A 23,085-nucleotide genomic window follows, 5' to 3' on the forward strand; every position below is an offset into this window, starting at 1 on the left:
AGCCCCAGACCTGAGGCCAAGACTTGTGGGCTTTGGGGAATATAAAAACAGGGATGGAATTAGTCTAATTTCAGGGGAGGGGGGGAATGTTCCATAAGGCAGCTGCCATGGCAGAAAAAGGCACATCTTCTGGAAAAAGGCCAGTCAAATGAAGATCCTTGGCTAATGTTACTCACAACCTGCCTACTTTGCTATACCTACTGGGACAGGCTGATGTAATCGGGAGAGGCAAGTCCCTCTGATAACTCAGTCCCATGCCATAAAGCAGTGGTCCCCAACCTTTTTATCGCCGCGGCCCGCTGAGCGCGCGCAGGGGTGGAGCTTTTGCGCACGGCCCATTGCGCACGGCCCAGGAGCCTTTGCGCTGCAGCGTTCATGTCCCCCGGCCGCTGCGCGGCCCGGTGCCAGGTACTCCGCGGCCCGGCACCGGTCCGCGGACCGGGGGTTGGGGACCACTGCCATAAAGGACTTGAAAGGTTAAAACCAGAACTTTGATTTGGACCCAGAAGCAAACTGGTAACTAATGCAACTTGCAGAGCAGAGGTGGCACTGCTCACCTCTGCCAGGAACACACACACAGCTTTTTATAGGAGCACACATAGCTTTTTATATGCTGGCTTTTTACTGCATGAATCCTAGAGGTAAAGGTATTGGTTGGGGAACTATGGAAAATAAAATTCTGCTCATTGGGAGAATATTAGATTTATGTTAAAGTGATAGGCAGTAGTCTCAACCAGCTACAATCAATGCTGGCTTTTTCAAGAGAGTACAGTATGGCCCAGCTCTCCTCATATCCTGAAACCAATTACAGTTGACTGAATTATTTTGCAGAAGGAAGGAGGCTTGAAAAGTATTGTCCAAGGAAATTTTTCTTACCATTAATTTTTGTTGGGTTCTTGTTTCCTAATCAGGTATCTGAACTGAAAGCCAGGAATCAGCAATTAGAATTGGAAAATGCTGAACTTGGCCATCGAAACTCTCCAAATCGAGCAGATGTACAAGATTCTAACCAACAGTTTATGAAAACATTTCGGCAAAAGGAAAAGGAGGCTAGGAAATACATGTCAGAAGAATGGGAAAGAGAGAATTCCCAGCTCAAAGAAGAATTGGAGAAGTCTAAAATTCAGGTACAAGAGGCTACAATGAGTTGAATAGTAAGATGCCGATTCAGATCTTAGTTTGACCTCCGTCATTGACCTCCCCCTCTTCCTCTTAATATTTTGAGAATAATAATACCTGCCACCATTATCATCATTGTCATTATTATTACTATTTCAATGTATAGTCTGCTTAATAAAAAAAGAGACTCAATGTGACATAAAGAACAAAATAAAAGCACATTTTAAAGAAAAAAAAATATAAATTAAAATTTTACTCTAGCCAATTCTTAAGCTGCAAATTAACCAACCTTTGAGGCTTTCTGAAAAGGGTATTTGCCTCAACTTTCACATTTAATTTAATTTTCTTCAATTGACTTCTAGTCCTCATCATTGGTCTCATCCTTGGAAACAGAGCTAGCTCAGCTCAGAATTAAGGTTCATGGTCTGGAGCAGGAGAACCATTTCCTCAAAGAAGAACTGGAGAATGTAAAACAGGTAATGGTGGGCAGAATGCCTTTCTTCCCAAAGGGAATTGAGATCTGTTTCTGGGAATCAATTAGTTTATGAAGATCACCAGTGGTGGGTTTCAAAATTTTTTACTACCAGTTCTGTGGGTGTGGCTTGGGCGTGGCATGGCTTGGTGGGCGTGGCAAGGGAAAGATACTCTAAAATCTTCATTCCCACCCCACTCCAGGGGAAGGATACTGTAAAATCTCCATTCCCTCCCCAATCCAGGGGAAGGTTACTGCAAAATCCCCATTTCCTCCCAATCAGCTGGGACTTGGAGGCAGAGAATAGATGGGGCGGGGCCAGTCAGAATTTTTACTACCGGTTCTCCAAACTACTCAAAATTTCCGCTACCGGTTCTCCAGAACTGGTCAGAACCTGCTGAAACCCACCTCTGAAGGTCACTTCTGAGTTGCAGACAGCCTCTAGGTGCAAACATTCCATAGACATTATTGAGAAGTTCTTCTTGAATGCGGTTTAAACATACTCATCTCAAAAATTAAAACAGAGATTTTTCCATAGCTACCCAGTTGCCTGGATCTTTCTGAACTGGAGAATGAGATTTCCAATGTCATCATAAAAAATGAGAAGCTACTGAAAGAGAAAGAAGCCCTCAGTGAAGAGCTGAACCGGTACATAGAGAAGGTGAGGGGCACACAATAATGTCCCATCCAAATACACTCTTTATTTCAATCTACAGATACCAACACATTACTTTTGGGGATGTGGTGCTCATAGCCACCTTCCTTGGTTTTCTTTCATTTTTAAACTGTTTTTACTTTCTAAGATCAAAGATAATGCACAAGAAACCATGCCTCTTTGTTATGTGTAAGTCCAAATAGAAATTAGGGGTAGATGCAGTCCATTGCTTCAGTAGAAACATATTCAGCCATCCAGAAAATAATGATAATATAGGGGAACAAGGGAATGCCATACAAGAGCCAGGGATGCTATCTGGATGAGAGATGACCAGAATGCATTTTCCCTTTTCCACCTTTTAATCCCCTTTGAGCGCACATTGACACCAAACTGGTGAAATGTGCATTGTGACATCATAACACAAGTTTCACCTCTTATGTATTTATATGCAACATCACGATGCAACTACAGAAGGAATGGAATTTACATCATGATGCACATTTCCCACTTGGCCTCTCTTCGTTCCCTTTTGTAGATGTCCGTGCCTTAGTCTTTCATTAAGGTGTTGCAGAGCAACACCTTAATGATAGTTCAGCAACTCAGGTGGTTCACAAACATAATTTGATCCAATTACTTTGGTATTGAGACTGCTTGAGCCAGAAGAAAAACTATTGAGGGTTAGGCACTGATGGTACATTTGCAGACTGCTAGGGTCTTGGTAAGATTTATTTATTTATTTATTTTATTGGATTTCTATACCGCCCTACTCCCGAAGGACTCAGGGCGGTGAACAGCCATAGAATAAAACACATAAATACAAAAATTTAAAATAGAATAAAAACGAATTAAATAATTTGGCTGAGACAAATTTAAAATACCCAATAATTTAAAAACAAATTAAAATTTACATTTAAAAGGGGAGAAGATTTAGGCCAGGCCAGCTTGATGAAATAAGAAAGTCTTGAGCACGCAACGGAAGGTGCGCAGATCCGGGATCCTCCATATCTCCGGGGGGAGCTCGTTCCAGATCGTAGGTGCCCCCACAGAGAAGGCTCTCCCCCTGGGGCCGCCAGTCGACATTGTTTGGCCGACGGCACCTGGAGGAGCCCCTCTCTATGGGAGCGTACTGGCCGGTGGGAGGCTATTGGTGGTAGGAGGCGGTCCCGTAGATAACCAGGTCCTGAGCCATGGAGCGCTTTAAAGGTGATAACCAAAACCTTGAAGCGCACCCAGAAAACCACCGGGAGCCAGTGCAGCTCGCGCAGGAGGGGGCGTCACATGGGAGTGCCACATCGCTCCCATAACCACCTGCGCGGCCGCATTCTGGACCAGCTGGAGCCTCCGGGTGCTCCTCAAGGGGAGCCCCATGTAGAGAGCATTGCAGTAGTCCAGGCGGGAAGTAACAAGAGCATGAGTGACCGTATTTAACAAGTCCCGATCCAGGTGACGAGGGCATGAGTGACTGTGTGTAGGGAGTCCCGATCTAGAAAGGGACACAAATGACGGATCAGGCAAACCTGATGAAAAATCCTCCTGGTCACGGCTGTCAAGTGCTCTTTTAAAGACAGCCGTGAATCCAGGAGGACGCCCAAGTTGCAAGCCCCTTCCGTGGGGGCCAATGATTCGCACCCAATAGTCAGCGATGGCATCAGCTGACTATATCGGGACATCGGAAACCACAGCCACTCGGTCTTGGATGGGTTGAGCCTGAGCCTGTTTCTCCCCATCCAGATCCGTACGGCCTCCAGGCACTGGGACATCACTTCAAGGGCATCGTTGGGGTGGTCCAGGGTGGAGATATACAGCTGGGTGTCATCAGTGTACTGATGGTACTTCACCCCGAAACCACGGATGATCTCACCCAATGGCTTTACATAAATGTTGAACAAAAGGAGCGAGAGGACCGATCCTTGCGGCACCCCACATATGAGGGGCCTCGGGGTCGACCTCTGCCCCCCTGTCAACACAGACTGCAACCGGTCGGAGAGAAAGGAGGAGAACCACCGTAGTACGGTGCCTCCCACCCCCAACTCTTCCAACCGGTGCAGCATGATACCATGGTTGATGGTATCAAAAGCCGCTGAGAGATCTAACAGGACCAGGACAGAGGAGCAACCCCTGTCCCGAGCCCTCCAGAGATCATCAACCAATGCGACCAATGCCGTTTCCGTGCTGTACCTAGGCCTGAAGCCCGACTGGAACGGATCCAGATACGTCATTTCATCCAGGTACTGAGGAAGCTGTCGCGCAACCACACTCTCAACAACCTTCGCCACGAAGCGAAGGTTGGAGACTGGACGATAATTAGCCAATACTGTCGGGTCCAGGGAAGGCTTCTTGAGGAGAGGCCTCACCACCGCCTCCTTCAGGGCGGCGGGGAAGACACCCTCACCCAATGAAGCATTTATAATCCCCTGGAGCCAGCCTCGCGTCACCTCCCGGGAAGCCAGCACTAACCAGGAGGGACACGGGTCCAACAAACATGTGGTCACGTTCAATCTACCCAAAATCCTGCCCACGTCATCTGGGGTCACAGGATCAAACTCATCCCAGATAACATTCTCAAGACCTGCCTCCGTCACCCTCGCTGGATCTACCCAGTCGGATTCCAGACCTTCCCGAATCTGAGTGATTTTGTCATACAGATACTGAACAAAATCCTCGGCTCTTCCCTCCAAGGGGTCCTCCCGCGCTTCCTGGTGCAGCAGGGAGCAGGTCACCCTAAACAGGGCAGCCGGGCGATTATCTGATGATGCAATAAGAGCAGCAAAATGAGTACATTTTGCTGCTTTTATCGCCACTAGGTAATTCTTAATATGAGATCTTACCAGTGTCCAGTGCGATTCAGAAAGACTGGCCCTCCAACTACTCTCTAGGCATCTTTTCCAGTGCTTCATCTCCCTCAGCTCCTCGGTGAACCAAGGAGCCAGGTGAGATCGGCGCCGGGTCAGAGGCTGCAAAGGCATGACTCGATCCAGAGCTTCAGTGCCGCCCTGTCCCAGGCGGCCACTAGGTCTCCAGTCGAGGTGTGAGCCAAAACCTCGGGGATTGGCCCAAGCTCCATCTGGAACCTGTCAGGTTCCATCAGGCGCCTGGGGCGGTACCATCTTATCGGTTCCACCTCCCTGCGGCGGGGTGCCGCAGTTCGAAGGTCAAGGCGAAGGAGAGAGTGATCCGACCATGACAAGGGCTCGATGACTATATCCCCTATCTCGAGATCACTCAACCACTGTCCAGAGACAAAAACCAAGTCCAGTGTGTTTCCCCCCGTGTGCATAGGGCCATGAATTAGCTGGGTCAGGTCCATGGCCGTCATGGAAGCCATGAACTCCCAAGCCACCTCAGATGCCTCACCCACGGACGGCAGGTTAAAATCCCCCATGACCATAAGTCTGGGGGTATCAACCGCCACCGCGGCGATAACGTTGAGTAGCTCGGGCAGGGCTGCTGCCACGTGGCAGGGAGCCAGGTACGTGATCAACAAACCCATCTGAACCCCATGGCCCCACTTCACAAGGAGGGACTCACAACCGGCCATCTGAGGAACAGTGGTCTCCCTCGGCCTAAGGCCTTGATGATTGTATATCCTAATAGCAGTCCTACCTGGGCTTTACTATCTTTGCAGACAACTAAAGTTGCTTTCCTAGAGAGCCTCAATGCTTCCTTGAGGGAGGAGAACTCATCTTTGGAGCACCAGAATCAGCATCTGAAAACACAAATGGCAGTATCACAAGACAAGGTGTGTTATTGTCCTGTCAAAACACTTATGAGTCTGATCTAGACTGTTGATACATTTACCCACATGTTGATAAAAATGGCTCCTAGATGGCTTAGAATTTAACAATTAATTTGATTCTGTGCAGTTAAGCTGCAGCTATGTTTTCTCTCCCGCAAAAACGTTAAATTAACATATTTGTGGAGAAGAACAATGTCATCATTACAACCTTTTGTTCCCTTCCATTTGCTTACTTCCACAATAAACCAAAAAGTACTCTTTTTCCCCTTCTGCTCTTGCCTATGTATTTATCCATAGATGTCTCTATCTGTCAACTAAATATTGCTAATTTTATTGAGCAATAAAATGTCCTTCATAGTACTATATGTTCCTTTCATCATTTAAAAAAATCTGTTGAATAGGTCATGCTGGCTGGTTCTGATTTGTCTTTTCTTTCAGCTCCCACCTGTACTGAAAGAGTTTATTCTGCATTTTCTTGATTCCTTCACTGTTTGAAAAATGTCTCAAGAACAAAAACTGTTTCTATACACTCTATTGCTTTAAAGGAGAGAAACCACCTTTCTTTACTTGCAAGAACATAGAAAGTGTCTTTGCTCTTATAAAAAGTTTTCTCATCCTGAAATACATATGAAGTTCTGAAGTACATACAGTACTTCAATTGAGCAGGGAACAAGTGTGTGGGAAAAGCATCTTGTCTTTGCTGGAATACAATCTATTTCATGCCCCCAACTTCTTTTTTCTTTGGCCCTTTTAGATTCAGAATTTCGATGATATTGTGCAAAATGTTAGCCTTCAGGTATCCAGGCTCAAATCAGACCTGAGGGTCACCCAGCAGGAAAAAGAGAATCTAAAACAGGAAGCGATGTCATTGAATAAGCAACTGCAAATGGCCAATGAGAAGGTACACCCAGATGGGAGGGTCTGATTTCAACAGTTGCTGAGTCATCCTGATATTTATTTAAGGGATAAATGGGCTGCTTTTGAGAAGCAGAAGTCTTCCCACATCTTTAAATATAGGTGCTGTATTTAAAAAATTGACATATTTTAAGCATCCTTTCAAAACCCACCGTTTTATGCTGATCTTTTCTGCTGTTGATTAATTAATATATTTCTTTTTGATGAATTATCTTTGTTCTCTATTTTCTGTTCTATAAGTATTGCTAACTGCTTCAGAATTGTTTGTGATGAAAAATGGCACACACACACATACTAGTACCACTCTCTCTAAACCCACTGCAGGATTTAGGAAAATGACGACAATTTAATATTTGTTCAGTTACCATGAGACCTAAATAGCTTCATGAAATGCTTTATAGCTTTTCAACAGAATACCTCACAGTAATTAAATTCTAAACCAATTCATTCTTCAATTATTCACACAGCTGGATTGAAATCAAAATACTTTCAGAGTTGTCTTTACCACTAGAGTAAATGAACAATGTGGATTAGATAGTCCTTTCTAATTGGAAAAATATCTGTTTAGTTTGGGTATAGCCCATCTTTTCTCTCAGAGCCCCAGGTGGCAAATGGAGATCTCCTCTCATTTATTCCCCAGCCAGAATTTGGTGAGGTAGGTTAAATACCAGTGACTCTCAAATTTGACAACTTGAAAACTCCCAGGAATGCACAGCCGAAGGAATGGGAGTTGGGAGTTGAACTCCATCTTCAAGTTATCTAGGTTGAGAAAGCATTGGGTTAGACTGAGACAAAGTGATTAGCTTCTCCTACTTTAAGGATTCCAAGCAGCTTTCAGATCAAGTGACAGCCTGAATCCAGGTTTCTTCAGTTCTAAACTAGACTAAACTATAGTATGTGTGCTTTTTTTTTCAAATCAAGTTCTAGATACATGTCATAATTATCTTTTTTCAATGGAGAGCAGTGTGAGAAATTAACTTCCACATTTCTTTTGTTCCATTAATATAAGCAGTTGCCAATCCATACCCTTTGTCTTGAATTTTAAAATGATTTCATATAGTTCATAAATGTTTATTCACTTTTTAGCAATTATGTGCATCCCATCTGGGTTTGATTGAATAGAACACTTTCAAACTATTTCCACCCCATTCAAAATTCTTCACCAAAAGTTCCAAATGAACTTATCTGTTGTAGGCTCATGGCTATATTAACCTTTAATTGCAGAAGTTCACTTTTGTTTTGCCTTTCCGATAGTCCTATAAGGCACCACTTTCTATTTCTTATGCTTTTTATGGGAATATAGCCAAGTTAAGAGGGAACGACTTGCTCATATGAGTCAAGATAGAAAGTGGCTTTGAATCCATGCCTCTGAGCAATCACTCTTCCTAGCTTGTATCATAAGTTTGACTCTGCTATTTGCTTGCTTTCTTGCTTCAGAGTCGGTTCCTGGAAGCAGCTGTGCATTCATCAGGGATACAGAACCAGCAGAAGAAGCTTTGTTGGGGTGAACTGGAGCTGATCAAGCAGGAACAGCCGCTTCTGAGGCAGGAGAATGAGCAGCGGCAGAGGGAATGCCAGGGTGCCAAATCAGAACTATCTCATTCTAGGGAAAAGGTGAATTGGAATAATTGACAAGTACTAATATGTAGGCAGCCCACTTTATTCCAAGGTCCAGAGGTAGTTGATCAAGTCTCTTGTTAGATATTTGAACGACCAGCACTAGATTGACCAAAAATTGCTGACGTTAGTTATTTCATCATTATAATTTCTACTGCTGAAACAAAGAAGTTGGTTAAAGAGAGTGGGAGGGATAGGAAGTTTTGTTTGATTCCGATATTAAAAATGATTTACCATTTGAGTCTTACAGCTATATCTTTTTGCACCAGGCTCTGCTTAGTGAGCTTAAATAAATGAGAAGAATAGTTCCTACAAGATTGAATGATTATTCATTCCTGTATAAAATCTCTTCTGTTCCTATTTCATAAAGAGTATTAGGCCTGGGGCCTGTTTTAATAAGTTACCATGAACCTGGGACTGATACAGAGCAATTAATACAACGATGTAGTGAATTTAACTCCTTTGCTGCAAGGATTCAAATGAATCTGCAGTGAGGAAAGTAAAATCACAATTGCTACTATTGTTGATTATGTCCTTGGTTCATGGTGCAATCTAGAAGGTTTCCCCTCTATCAGTAGAGATAACATTATAGGGGGAAGAGGGAGGTCCCACATCTCACTTAGGTAAATATATAGCAAGTGTGGGAATTTAATTTAATTTGGGAATCTTTTCTGATCTTTGTCTATGACAGAGTTTTTCAACCTTTTGCGGGGGTGGGGGGGAGAGGGGATGGTTACATGGGCAAGTCTTGCTTGCACAGCTCCATTTGCCCGAGTGGGGATGTGTCACATATCCTTGCCCACCACTTCTGCATCCTGGTTCCGAAAGGCTCAAGGCCTGGTAGTGGGCTGCGGCCTCAGGATTGGGGACCCCTGGTCTATGGAGATTCTCAATCATCCAGATCATGGTTGTCCCAAAGATGCTTTTCAAAGGGCAACTGGACTTCCTTGGGTTTTTTCTTAAAAGCGTTCTGCTTCTCATCCAAGAATCTTCAACGGGTCTGATTGAATGGTAGGGAACAGAAGGATTTATATTATTTTATGATCTGTTGTACAGTAAATCATTTAGATTTGTTAATAGGTCCCAGTGTATCTCCTCTTACCCCTGTTCTGTGTTTATGTGTGTGTGTGAGAGAGAGAGGAAGAGAGAAAGGATATTTAAATTTAGATTGAGTAAATAAGAATATTACCAATCAGACCTAAATGCATGTCTGATGCTTTGCTGTGTGCCTGACATTGATTTTATTTACCTATTGCTCTTGCCAAATAGAGCAGCTCGGATCTACTACTCCAGGGGTGTCAAACTCAATTTCATTGAAGGCCACATCAGGGTTGTATTTGATCTCAGGAGGCCGAGTGGGCGTGGCTAGAGTGGGCATCGGGTGTCACTCATGTCGGGGGGCCTGTGGTGGCCCAGGTGCTCTGCCAGCAAAGACAGGCTCCTGAGCTCCGTTTTCAGCAGCAACGGCCTCCTGCAACCCTCTGCCAGCGAAAATGGAGCTTGGGAGGTCTGTGTGCAGTCCTCCTGAGCTCTGTTTTCGCTGGCAGAGGAACCGTGGGCCGGTCCTTCTCTGTTTCCAGGGTGGCCCTGCAGGCCAGATCTAAGGACCCTACAGGCCAGATCTGGCCTGTGGGCCTTGAATTTGACACCCCTGTACTATTTCAACCATCAAGCAACAGAAACACCAAAGCCAGTTATTCATTGAGCAAAAGAAGCTGAATGTGAATGGCTACAGAAGGAGCTACAGAAGGAGTTTGGCCAGCAAGATCAGTTTTAGGTGTGGGGGGAGGCTGGCCTAGAAAATACACTTTCATTTTGCACAATTATTTTAAACTTTGAATTTATCACTTAGTTTTATTCCATCTTTCAAAATCTACCAAATTATAAACAGTTTGTTGGTTCCATTTATTTTTACAGTGCACTTCTTTGGAACATATGGATAGTTTCAGACTAGTTCCTATGTTCCGAAAACACAAGCAACTATTCCTTGTAATTGTTTTTATAGCTGGCCAATTAGCTGCAGTCTCTGCCATAACCAACCAAATGGCTGTTTATCACTATGTAGACAGTTGGCTGTAGACCATCAAGCAACTGCTACCAGCCATGACAGAAGATATCTTTATGATCAAAACCAATCTATACTGGTTGCTATAGAAGGTCAGAAGCAAGAGAAGGATACTGCTGCCATATCCTTCTTGTTCATTTCCTGGAGATCAGGGAATGTTGGCAAAATGATTATTATACTTTAGATTAAGGAGGTTAATTTCTTTTCACCAAAGCAACATATGAAAGATTATAAAATCTAGACCATGCAAACTTTTGACCTGTTTTAGCTGGGGATCTTATATTCTCAATTCCTGTATGTGCCAGTGATCTCCTATTGGAAGGATGGAAACTTTATAAACAATATTTCATTCCTATCCCTATAAACCTTGCAACTCTAAGGATGATAATGAAGTTCTAGACAATTTGCTAAATAACCTCTCTGTTGGACTATACTGACTACTGACTATTAGAAAAGATCTATTTGGTTACATGCTGACTATATCTGCAGGTATGTTTTGTTTTCTTTGGTTGGCAGAATTAAAACTAAATAAATCATGCCACTTTTCCCCCCTAAAATGATAGTAAAATCCTTGGATTAGTCCAACAGAGATTTCCAAAATGGCAGAAGAATTAGCTGAATTTATCTTGATTTAGGAATTGACACTCAGCAAAGGAACAGAATCTTCTCAGCCTTGAGTGAGCCTGACCTTGCAGTTTTCACTGATGTAGATTTTGCCATAAGAGATGTGAGCATAACTGAAAGCAGATTTCAATTCCTGTTGGCTTGTGGGTTATATTGAGTGATTTTGAGCTATTTATTATACCTTCTAAATATAATTAGGGTGGCATGGTGGCTCAGCAGTTAAGAAACTAGGGTTGTTGTCTAGAAAGCCAGCAGCCCAGGCTCAAGATCTGAGTGCACCCGACAGGGTAAGCTCCTGTCCTTGTCCCAGCTCCTGCCAACCTAGCAGTTTGAAAGCATGTAAATGCGAATAGATAAATAAGTATCACTTCAGTGGGAAATTAACGCCACTCCATGATGTCATGCTGGCCACATGACCACAGAAATATCTTCAGACAGTGCTGGCTCAATGCCTTGAAACAGAGACAAGCACCGCCCCTATAGTCTGCAATGACTAGCAGAGTAAAATCCGCAGGGACTGCTTTTTTTATATACCTTCTAAACCTTACTACCTCAGAGTGATTGAAATAATAAAATTATAGGAGATCTTAAAATAAGTCACTTTGAGTTTAGAAGGATATAAATGTAATAAATCAATATTTTTGTGGAAAAGGGAGCCACTGGGGGAGGAGAAATGGTGTTTGGAAAGTCAGATTCAACATAAAATAGTTTCATTAAACTTTGTGATCCAAATGAATTCAGAAAAGAAACATTTTGCCCAATTTATTCTGATTCTACAAGTTACTGTATGTACGGCAAACAGTCATCCAAGGTTTGGAAGTCCATCCAATCCATTGCTACTCTGACTACTAGAAAAGTGAAATATTGATTCAGCTCCCACCCACCCTTTGCTTCTGACATTTAATTGGACACCTCTTCACATGTTCAAACATCAGCCATAAGATATTGAAACCTGTTCTTACTTTTAACTCAAACCAAATCTCTTAAGAAGCTGAGTTCTGTGCATATTAAATGTGTAGCCCAGCCTATATTCTCTTAAAGAGAATAGACTCAAAAGAGAGTCTCCAATTACACGTCCTACCAGCAGCTCTTTTCTGTTTCTCTGAAAAAGTCCTTGTTTTTTTGTGTTTTATTACTCTTTTTCTGTGCAAGTTTCATCTGGCCCTTTTTGCCCTTTGATTCCCATAATTGTCTCTCCATCTTATGTTTTTTTCTTCTTCCTTTCTGGCTAACCTATGCCTAGACCTTGGTGGCTGGAACTAGCAGAGACGAATGCAGTGCTCTGCCTGACTTAACGTGTGAAGGTAGAACCAACTCTTTTCTTCTGTAATCCCACTGCATGGAAAGAAAATAAATGACATTACCTAGTACCTGCCATCTCATCTTTCCTTTCATTTGTTACAGACTTGGTCCTGAGCATTAAGGCAGTAACCTGTCTCATTTGAAGGAGCTACTCTTCATTTTAATAGAAATATTAATGGTCTTGCTCAAGCATCATAGGGTAATAGGCAAATAATTTCTCTAATTTCTCTAATAATTTCTTTCAGGAAGAAAGAGGGCTTATCTTTAAAATCTGCACTTTCCAAGAATATGAGACAGTATGCTTAATACAAAATCAGACTTCAGGGGAAAAAAATGAAAAGTGGCTCTGAGATTCCATTTTCTTTTTCTTTTTCCCTATTTTTTGTTAATTGTGGGATGGATTGTTTATTTCGTGAGATATCTTTTTCCTTCCATGGTTTCCCGATTGCATGTCCTTAGTGGAATAGTGAGATTGACATTTGCATGGCCAGTTTACTGATCTTCGATGATCTCCAAACTATATAATTTCCCCTATGTTTCTTTACTTTGTACAGCCGTGAGCCGCTCAGGGAAAATGCTCTTTGTAAGCTAGTTGTGATTACAAAATTGTTCTCCAATTTGTATTACATTTTGAGCTCCAGCTAAATTTCCCATGAACGTTGTGCTGATGATTATTATGGTGGTTGATAGCTTGTATGGTTTTCCACAAAGTTCAGAGCATGTGAACTGGATGTGCATGCAAGAAAACAGTTGCACATGCCCTTTCCACTTCATTAGTCCTCCATTCTACCATCATCAAAAAGACATATAAAAGATTGTTTATATAATTCAGGTAAGAAGTAAATGCAGGTGATTTTTCCAAAGGAATCATCACAGAACCTTTGTCAGACCTGGAAGCCATGCAGTGGTGAAATCCATTTTTTTTTTACTACCGGTTCTATGGGTGTGGCTTGGTGGGCGTGGTATGGCTTGGTGGACGTGGGAGAAGGATACTGCAAAATCTCCATTCCCTCCCCACTCCTGGGGGAAGGATATTGCAAAATCTCCATTCCCACCCCACTTTGGGGCCAGACAGAGGTGGTATTTGCCGGTTCTCCGAATTGCTCAAAATTTCCGCTGTCTAGAACCTGTCAGAACCTGCTGGATTTCACCCCTGAAGCTATGATTAAGCACAGTATAAATGTCTTATCTGCTGCTTCATATTTGAATTTCAACAAATATTGATTTGTATTATTTTTCTGTAATAGTTCAAATGCAACCTCAACCAACCTGGTGATTTCCAAATGTGTTGGAATACAACACTTAAAGATTGGGAACTTTGTCTGGGAATTCTGGAAGTTGCAGCTGAACCAAAGAACATCATATTAGTTATATAAAATTGTATAAAACTGTACCATAAGCTGGTTCTGATATTTCAGGACAAAAGCTAGTAAAATATTCTAACAAATAAATAGCATATCAAAAGGTTTCCCACGTTGTTCAAAATTCTAATATTGTAATTCACTACCACTTTAAAAGCTATTTTCATTATATTGCTGTGTAGCTTTACAACTGCAGCTCCCTATAGAGCTCACAGCATAAAAGGATTACTTTTGAGTTTGTAATTAGCAAATTGTATGGTGGTTTTATAATGAGAAAAATCTCCAACTAGAACTGCTGTTAACAATGTAATCGTAGTTTTCTCTTCAGAAGGCCTGCTGAGTTTAATACTATTAATTCCAAGGTAAAGATATATTCAATTGCAATCTAATCTGAGGAGTGAGGACTGGGAGGTGAATTCTTAATAACATTTGGCAATCAATTATTTTTAAGCTACATCCTAGGGTCAACTGCTTTTAGTCTTGGTAATGTCTGAGTTGGGGATAACACAGAACTGGAAAGGTGTTTTTGTTCCCTTATGAATTTACTGTGGATGTCTTCAACATAAATTTATTTTCTCAGCTCAATAAGTTAGAAGAAATAATAAACATGTTACACATTCTATTTATATTAAAATAAATCTTTAGGGGTATGTAGTGCTTCAGATCCAGAGCCAACAATGTTCTTTGCAGGAATATGGATGTGTACACCAGCTCTATTGGTGCCTCCTAAAGACTGATCGTTTCTATGCCATCAAGTCAGTGTTGAGGCTGAGGCTGAGCAACCACTTCAGAATGATCTGCCCCAACCGGCCCTTCAGGTCTCCCAGCGGTGCAGCCATTGTCTCTGTCTCTCTCTGCTCCTCTTGTCTTTCTTTTTACCATTCCCAACATTGTGAACATCTCAAGGAATTCCTTAAGGAAGCAACACTTTTCCTTGAGCTCGCTTTGTGAATCTGGGAGAAAATGTATTGAAGTTCAAGAGGCACCAAATGTGTGTCCCTACCACTTCAAAGTGCCTTTTTGGCCTCAGCTCCAAATTGTGGCATTATCTTATGAAGCACGAATGTACACAGCAAACCTTCATTTAATAGAACAGCATTAGAAAAGTACTTTACTCCTGTCAAAGGCCATATTCTCTTTTTTTGCAATCTACAGGCTTCATGAAGCAAAAATTGTACAGGAAGATGCACGTTCTGAGGTTCTTCCAAAGAGGTTGCTTCTCCTAAAGAGAGACTTCCCTAACTAAATACTAAATGTGTTCAGCTGAAACTCCATCATCCCCAGTCAACTTGACCGATACTGTCTGGCTGATGGCAGCTCTAGTACAATACTTCTGAAAGGAACCTGATTGGATAAAGTACCTTAAAGAAGCAACCTAATGTGTGTTTTTGGGGGGGGGAGGAATGGGACTAGTATGGAACTATCTGTTGCAAAGTGTTGTGCTAGTGGTAGATTTAAATAGAGGGGAAAGAGGGGCACAAGCCCATGATTAGCAATATGGTATCTCTCCATACCAGCAAGCTTTTGCTTTTTCTTTCCCACAACTCCATTCCTCTTTTGGTCTGGAGCATGGCAGAAGGTGGTTGAAGGGTTTTTTTTTTTGGCCTAGATCTCAGATGAGAAGACTTATTTCTCCCTACTCCTTTTCTCCCTCTCCTTCATCGACTCCTTTGCCCCCCCTCCCAAAAAAATCTTACTGCATGGGCTGTGACAGTGTGCAGTAGATTAAATTTGTATGGTTTAAATTTGCACACACAACCTAAATGGAACATTAGACCAGTTACTGGGAGTCCACCTTTGCATTCTTCCTGACTGATCTTGATGCTCAGATGATGAGAAGGGGTTCTTTGTCTAGACTGCAAGGCATCTCTTTTATATTTTCCTACCCATCTTCTCTGATGCAGCTACTTCACTCAAACTCCAGCATGATGCTTAGCCCACCCCAGCACCCTCGAGAACTGCAGGAGATCCAGCAGCAAGGATGTCCTGTTGTCCCATCCGAACAATACCAGCAGCTCCAGCACCAGTTCCTTCAGGCAGAGAGGAGGTGTCAACGCCTGCAGGAGGAGCTTGAGAATCGGCCCTTGGAAACGAACATGCCCCAGGTATGTTACAGTCAGTTTCTTCTTCACTGAATGTAGATTAGTCATCTACCACTTCACTTTCTCTTCATGTCCCTTTCTCTGTTTATGCCAGTTTCAAATTTCTAGTGCAACAGATATAATCTTTCCATATATTGCATCAAAACATGCTTTCTTTGGACAAATGGCTATCTAATATCAGTTAGGAGACCTCTGGGGAAGGGAAAGATGCCACTTATGATGCAGCTTATTCTATTGGCTGACAGTCATGCCCTCAAAAAAATTCTCCTAGTACCAGGTTTGAATTTACACCTCTGTGGTTTCAACTCATTGTTTTTTCTTGGCCTACTATCAGTGACAGAGATCATGCCCACTCCTTTCTTTATATGAATATCTGAAGAGTCCTACCATATCTCCTTTGAGTCTGTCTATTGCAAACTAAACATAGCCAGTTCTTTTCAACATTCTTTGAAGGACCGACCATCTTAGTAGCATCCTTCTGTACAAGCTCCAGTTTGCAGTTCCTAAAAGTGAACATAGTAAGATAGCAGTTTTAACAGAATTAGAAGAGCAAAATCTTTTATTGGATTACCTGCACAGCACAATTCAGTAGAATTCTAAGCTGTTGATAATTCTCAGTTGAACATGGCAATCATTTAATATGAGGACAATCTGCATAAGATAACACTTCATTTTGCAAAGTATCTCTGCACCAAAATGATTACACCTTTATAATGAAAAATTCTGACAATCAGTAGCCATTCAGACATTGAACTCCAATTCTAATCTGACCCCAGCAAGCCTGCCATAATTCAAAATGTGAATTATTTTTTAGTAACATTTATATGGCCACAAGTTTCTCCCTCACATCCAATTCTAGAAAATGGACCGGGGGCTTCCTTGTATTCTGCTTATTGTACCATTTAGTTATAAAAATGCATATCACTACTAATCCATGGCTTAAAATTAAGTAACCATAGATAAAATGTAATAATAGAAATGGAGGATCCAGCAATAATTCTGATATATGATAATTGTCAATATATAACTCTATTCTAGCTTCTATGTATGAAATACTGGAAGGTAGGATAAGTGCTTTTTGCTTAACATATAGCTGACACTGAAATGTTGAATTTCATCTGAGATTTATGCTGCATCTTCCTCCTCTTTCTCCCTTTCTCTGCCTGATTCCATCTTTTAGATAAACCATTATGACTATTATATCTAAAATAAGATACTTTGGTTAACATTTTCCTCTAAACCTTAACTGAAAAGCAAGGTTTGAATGGGTTTCTAGTTTTGCAGTGCGGGCAAACTACAACATGTGTAAATGATAGGCATGATCTGTTTGGATGTAACAATAAATGACGGCTGACCTAAATAAGAAATGGGGTGATCATGCAAAGAGAGGAAGAGATGTATTAGCTTGAGGCTTAGAATTGGCAATGAACCTCACCCCAATGTCAGAAAATAAGAGTCATTGGCTGTATGGTGTTTGCTCTTTTTAAAGAACTACTGTCTGCAATGCATGACCTATGTGGGTATGTGTGATTTCCTTGTTTTTGCAATGGGCAGTGAGAATAATTTTGAGGAACAAAAGGAAGAGCCGGCAACCAAGACAATGGTCAGATAAAAGAAACTTGAGTTCAAAGCAGAAATATAATTTGAGAAAACAATTAAGACTTGACCCCCCAAGTTCTCTCATGGGTAAAGGCAGGGAGTGGGGAGGTGCTTTCAGACTTGCAAGAGGCTGCTAAGGCAACAGTATAATAAAAGTAATAGAATTCATAATTTTTGTTTCCTAGTCTGGTCTTACTTGAAGGGCTGACATCCATCTTATTCATAAAAGAATTAGGGAGGATCAAGTTTGACATGTTTTCTCAAACTACATTTCTGCTTTGGACTCAATTTCTTTTATCTGATAGCAATAGCACTTAGGCTTATATACCACTTCATGGCGCTTTTCAGCCCTCTCTAAGCGGTTTACAGAATCAGCATATTGTCCCCAACAATCTGGGTCCTCATTTTACCAACCTCGGAAGGATGGAAGGCTGAGTTAACCTTGAGCTAGTGAGAATCGAACTGCTGGCAGTCGTCAGAGTTAGCCTGCAATTCTGCCTTCTAACCATTGCGCCACCATGGCTCTTCTTGATCAGTTCCTCAAAATTAATCTCACAGCCCCTTGCAGTTCTTGTGTTTGTTTGTCTTGATGTGATGCTTAAATGGCACTGAGTGTTTGTGCTGCTTAAGTGTGATGTGTTGTTTTCAAAGGCCTGCGGGTCAAGTGTGTCCTCCTTGCCTTCTTTCCCCAGGCTTTGCTTCCGGAGCAACGATCATTGCATGCAGATACGTACAGGCGGATTGGTCATCTCTGACACCCCTTGGCTTCTAACGCACCGCATTCCTTATTCACACTAACTGGCATAAGCTGAGAAACCCAGGGATTAAATTGCATTTGTTGTTAATTTAAAATCATCTTTTTTTTAAAAAAAAAAAACTGTCTTGTATTTTTCCCCATCCTTTATTTATTTGTGTCAGAATCTATTTTTATGAGGGAGAATGGGGAGAGAAAGAATCACATCTTTTTTATTTTAAATGTTTTAATTTTGTTATAAGTCAATTTCGTTATTTATGCTATTTAAAAATGGCTTAACCAGAGGAGTTTGGAAAGAGAAAAACTTATTTTCCCCCATCAATTGTATACTGTAAGTATTTTTTAAACAAAATGGTACTAAATTTTTTATATATTGGATTTGGAGAAGAAATTTTGAGTTATTTATACAAAATTTTGTACAAGATGTATAAATACTTTTTAAACAAGGAAAGAGCAAAACTTTGGGGCTTGTAACTGGATAAATAAAATACACATTTTTAAATATCTCCTTGTCTTTTTGTCTTACTAATTAATAGGGTTTTTGGATGCATTCCTTCATGAAGCTGGAGTATTTATTAGGCTGAGTCATTTTGCCATGGAAGTTCAATTAAGGCAATATTTTCTTCCCTTGGCAACTTCCAGATGTGCCTATTTTAGTTCCCAGAATTCTTAGTAATAGTCATTTTAGTAATTTCCGAGAGACAAAGTCACACATCAGAGAACTGCCAAGTCTGGAAAACACTGAATTAAGGCAAAACCAAAGCTCAGTGATACAACACATATTCTATATGCAGAAAGTCCCATGTTTTATCTAGCATCTATAGTTATGAGTAGAATACTCCAGTCTGAAACCCTGATTGCAATTAGTATCAACAATGCTAGTCTCTCTCTCTCTCTCTCCCTCCCTCCCTCTCCCTCCCTCAAACTATTTAAAAACAATCTGCAAGAAAAGTGCACTAGTTTCCCTAGCAAGACAACCACTTTTTGGGTTGCATAACTATGTTACCAGATCCCAGATGACAAAAGCCATGATTTTAGGCCCTTCCAGAAGATGACGTAAATCTGACATTGGAGAGAATGATACTGCAAAGAATAGGCGCCACAACAGAAAAGACTCTCCTCCTGGGTCCCATCAGATGGATCCCTTGAATGGAAACTGCAGCATTCCTGCCATATCTGATGGGATGGATAGATGTGATTGGGGAGAGGTGGTCTCTCAAATAACTGTGTTCTTAATAAAACCTTCAAATAAAGAACCAACCAATGGACTCTGATTCAGCTGAAGGAACTGTATCTTTGAGGATAAATTCAACGGTAACAAAATAAAGCAGCTAGGCTAAAAGATTATAATTTTTAATCCAATACCAGTAGTAGGAATGAAATGAAGATCTGTAATAATCTTTATTCATGGCAGAATTGGATTGGATCCTAGTAAGATATGACAATAATAAAATCTTAGAAAAGCCTAACAATTTGAGATATTCATATGAGACAGCTATCAATTTGTTATAGGCAAATTTATTCATGACAACAAATTATTCCCTATTACAATAACAAAAACTGATCACAAAAAAATTCAAAAGGATTTCTTCATAATGGAATAAACACTGAAATTTAATTACAAAATTTAGAAACTTGGGGCACAAATCCTATCTACATACACAACTACATAATACATAGCAACGAAAAGAAATTGTGATATGAATATGGATTGTTGAATTAAAACATTGACTCTTTTGGTGTTTATACAAAGAATAAATACATTTTAGGATATGCTGGAAAAGCATCTGAAAAAATAATTTATGTTATGACATCCATACTCTCTTAGAACGTTTGTACAAAATCTAGGGTGTGATTTCACTTGGAATATTGTGAGTGGAGAGCTGCCACATCTCACCAAATGTATAATATTTCTGGAAAGGATGCAGAAAGACTAACCAAAATTATCAAAATTATCAATTAAATCAACATTATTAATAGAACAGGAGCCACTAATTTGGATGTTTTAAAAGAGGATTGAGAGCAGTTTGGTGTAGTGGTTAATGCTAGAAACCTGGAGATAGAATTGTATTCCTGCCTTAGGCAAAAACTACTTAGGCTGGTCACTAACTTTCAGTCCTAGGAAGAAGGCAATGGCAAGCCACTTCTGAAAAACCTTGCCAAGAAAACTGCAAGGACTTGTCAAGGCAGTCTCTGAGAATTAGACACAATTGAAGAAAAAAAAGGATTGGAAAATTTAATGCAGAATAAGTCTATATGCACCTTCAGAACCATAAGCACTACTTACTGGTATCTGAAAACTATCAGGGGAAAAACCTGATTATGAGCATAGCTGCACTTAATAGCACATCACAAAAGTCTCACTTTAGGATTCAGAGGTTTATTAGAATTTAAAGCATAGCAAACAAAGCCTTTGCTGTAGGCACATCACATTGCAATGAAGGTCAATAGGACAAGCAGTCAAAAGGGACGGCTTGAGGCCGATTGGCAACCTCCCATTATTCAGCTTTGTCTTTTATACCTTAAAACCACAACTCACGTGATTTTCGGAATCTGTCCATACTGTCATAGCAACAGGCAGTGCTCCATTCCTTTAGCCTCAATGTTACAACATGGCTATTTGTACATGTACTTTAAGCATACACTTCCTCTTTTCCCACAGCCTCAGTCCCCCACCCCTTATTTCGGCATATAGGGAACTACGGTGTCCATGTCAGCTACCATTACATCAGATGTATAGGCTGATTACAAATTTTTCTTTATACTTGCATCAGGCAATTTATGTCAATATTGAACCCATCTCAGGCCCCCCAAACTTTACTGTGCTAGAAGGGGGTCCCCATTATTTTCCCCTCACAATACCAATTGCTGGTGAATAAGGAGTCAAGAGAGCCAGTTGCTTTGAGACTCTCTGGAGATTCTTTCCAGAGATTTAGCTGACTGCTATAATGGAGTCTTGTGCCTAATCCAGCAGGTTTTTTGATAAATATAGTTTTAGATGAGCTTTGTTTTTAGTTTATGCTGGAAAGAATGGACGTTGTCTTACCTGAACGTCCCTTTTCTGGGCGCTGCGTACACTATCCATGCATGGGTTAATCCTTCAGTGCTTGGCAAACAACTGAGTGAAAACAAAAGGCTTTTGTTCCCCTTTCCGGCTCCCAAGCCACGCCTCTGGTCCCATGATCCCCCAGTCTGAACGAAGGCGCAGCGGACAAGAAAACCACACTATGGTAACATAAACAACTCAATTTTATTAACTCAAATTAACGTAAGGAAAAAGATTAGTCTCAGCCATAACAGTGGCAGGCAGCCCTAACGGGCGGGATATGGATAGTGTACGCAGCGCCCAGAAAAGGGACGTTCAGGTAAGACAACGTCCATTTTCCTGTGCGCTGCTCCCACTATCCATGCATGGGATATACCCAAGCTTAAACTTCCTGGGTGGGGGGCTGACTGCCCCCCGATTCATCCTCTGTCAGTACTTTTTGCAGGATTCTGCGGCCAAAGGATGCCTCAGCCGAGTTGTAGGCATCGATCCTGTAGTGGCGGATGAACGGTGTGAGGGATGACCACGTTGCAGCTCTGCAGATGTCCACGACCGAGGCTTGGGTGGCCCAGGCCGCCGTGGTGGCCGCACTGCGAGTCGAGTGCGGTAGGATCTTGCCGGGGGTCGGCTTGGCGTTCAAGTCATATGCCAGGGCGATGCAAGCCTTGATCCATCTGCTAACTGTGGCTGCTGATATCTTCTGACCCATGGACTTTGGGTTGAAGGAGACCAGGAGTCCCTCCGTACGGCGGAAGGGAGCGGTCCATTGGATGTAGAGGTGGATGGCACGTCGCACGTCTAGGGTGTGCCACCTCTTTTCTCTGGGGTCGCGAGGTGAGGGGCAGAAATCCGGCAGGATGAGCTCCTGAGCTCGGTGGAACCACGAGTTGACCTTCGGGATAAAGGCAGGATCCAGGCGTAGAGTCACCGTGGAGTCGTGGAAAATGCACAAATCCTTGCGAACTGACAAGGCCGCTAGCTCTGAGACTCTCCTCGCTGAGGTGATCGCTAGCAGGAAAGTCACCTTAAACGATAGGTACTTAAGCGATGTCGAGTCTAGGGGTTCGAAGGGGGGCCCGGTCAGTGCCTGCAACACCAGAGGTAGGTCCCATGAGGGGTAGCGGTGAACTGTGGGGGGCCGCAGGTTGGTGGCCCCATGCAGAAACCCCTTGATGCGAGGGTGGTGCGCGAGGGATTGGTACGGAGAGCACGCAATGACTGTTGACAACGCCGCTGTCTGTCTCCGTAGGGTTGCGGGGGCCAGGCCCTTGTCTAGGCCGGCTTGTAGGAAACGCAGAATGTCCCGAATGTCGGCTGACGTGGGGTCGATGTGCTGTTGGGCACTCCAACGACAGAACGCCTGCCATGACGACTCGTAGATGCGGGTCGTAGCTGGTCGTCTGGCCGCCTGGATAGTAGCAACCACCTCGTCTGGTAGGCTGTCCTTCTTCAGGATGACCCGTTCAAGTGCCAGACGGCTAACTGGAGCCACTGGGGCTCTGGGTGCGTGACTGCTCCTTGGCACAGAACGATCTGCTGTGGTGGGATCAGCCATGGCTGTTCCACGGACAGTGCTACTAGGTCGGCGAACCAGGGCCTCCGGGGCCAGTTCAGGGCTACTAGGAGTAGGTCGGCTTTTTCTGCCAGTAGCTTCCGAATGAGTCGCGGGAGCAGTGGGACTGGCGGAAATGCGTACAGGAGACCTTCGGGCCACTTGC

The 23,085-nt window shown here is 42.4% G+C and overlaps 1 protein-coding gene across 1 annotated transcript in view; it reads left to right on the forward strand.

The window, feature by feature from the left end:
- The window catches only part of NIN (ninein), a 102,087-nt gene that overhangs the window by 70,535 nt on the left and 8,467 nt on the right, over positions 1-23,085 (forward strand). Inside the window, exons 18-24 of the mRNA XM_070931684.1 lie at positions 912-1,127; positions 1,482-1,595; positions 2,130-2,252; positions 5,872-5,985; positions 6,737-6,883; positions 8,335-8,511; positions 15,771-15,971. Coding sequence (XP_070787785.1) covers positions 912-1,127; positions 1,482-1,595; positions 2,130-2,252; positions 5,872-5,985; positions 6,737-6,883; positions 8,335-8,511; positions 15,771-15,971 — 1,092 coding nt within the window. The remainder of the gene's footprint in view (positions 1-911; positions 1,128-1,481; positions 1,596-2,129; positions 2,253-5,871; positions 5,986-6,736; positions 6,884-8,334; positions 8,512-15,770; positions 15,972-23,085) is intronic.

The sequence above is a fragment of the Pituophis catenifer genome, unplaced genomic scaffold (assembly GCF_029215685.1).
Source record: "Pituophis catenifer annectens isolate HBS135680 unplaced genomic scaffold, rPitCat1.0.hap2 SCAF_1, whole genome shotgun sequence".
Classification (NCBI taxonomy): Eukaryota; Metazoa; Chordata; class Lepidosauria; order Squamata; family Colubridae; genus Pituophis; species Pituophis catenifer.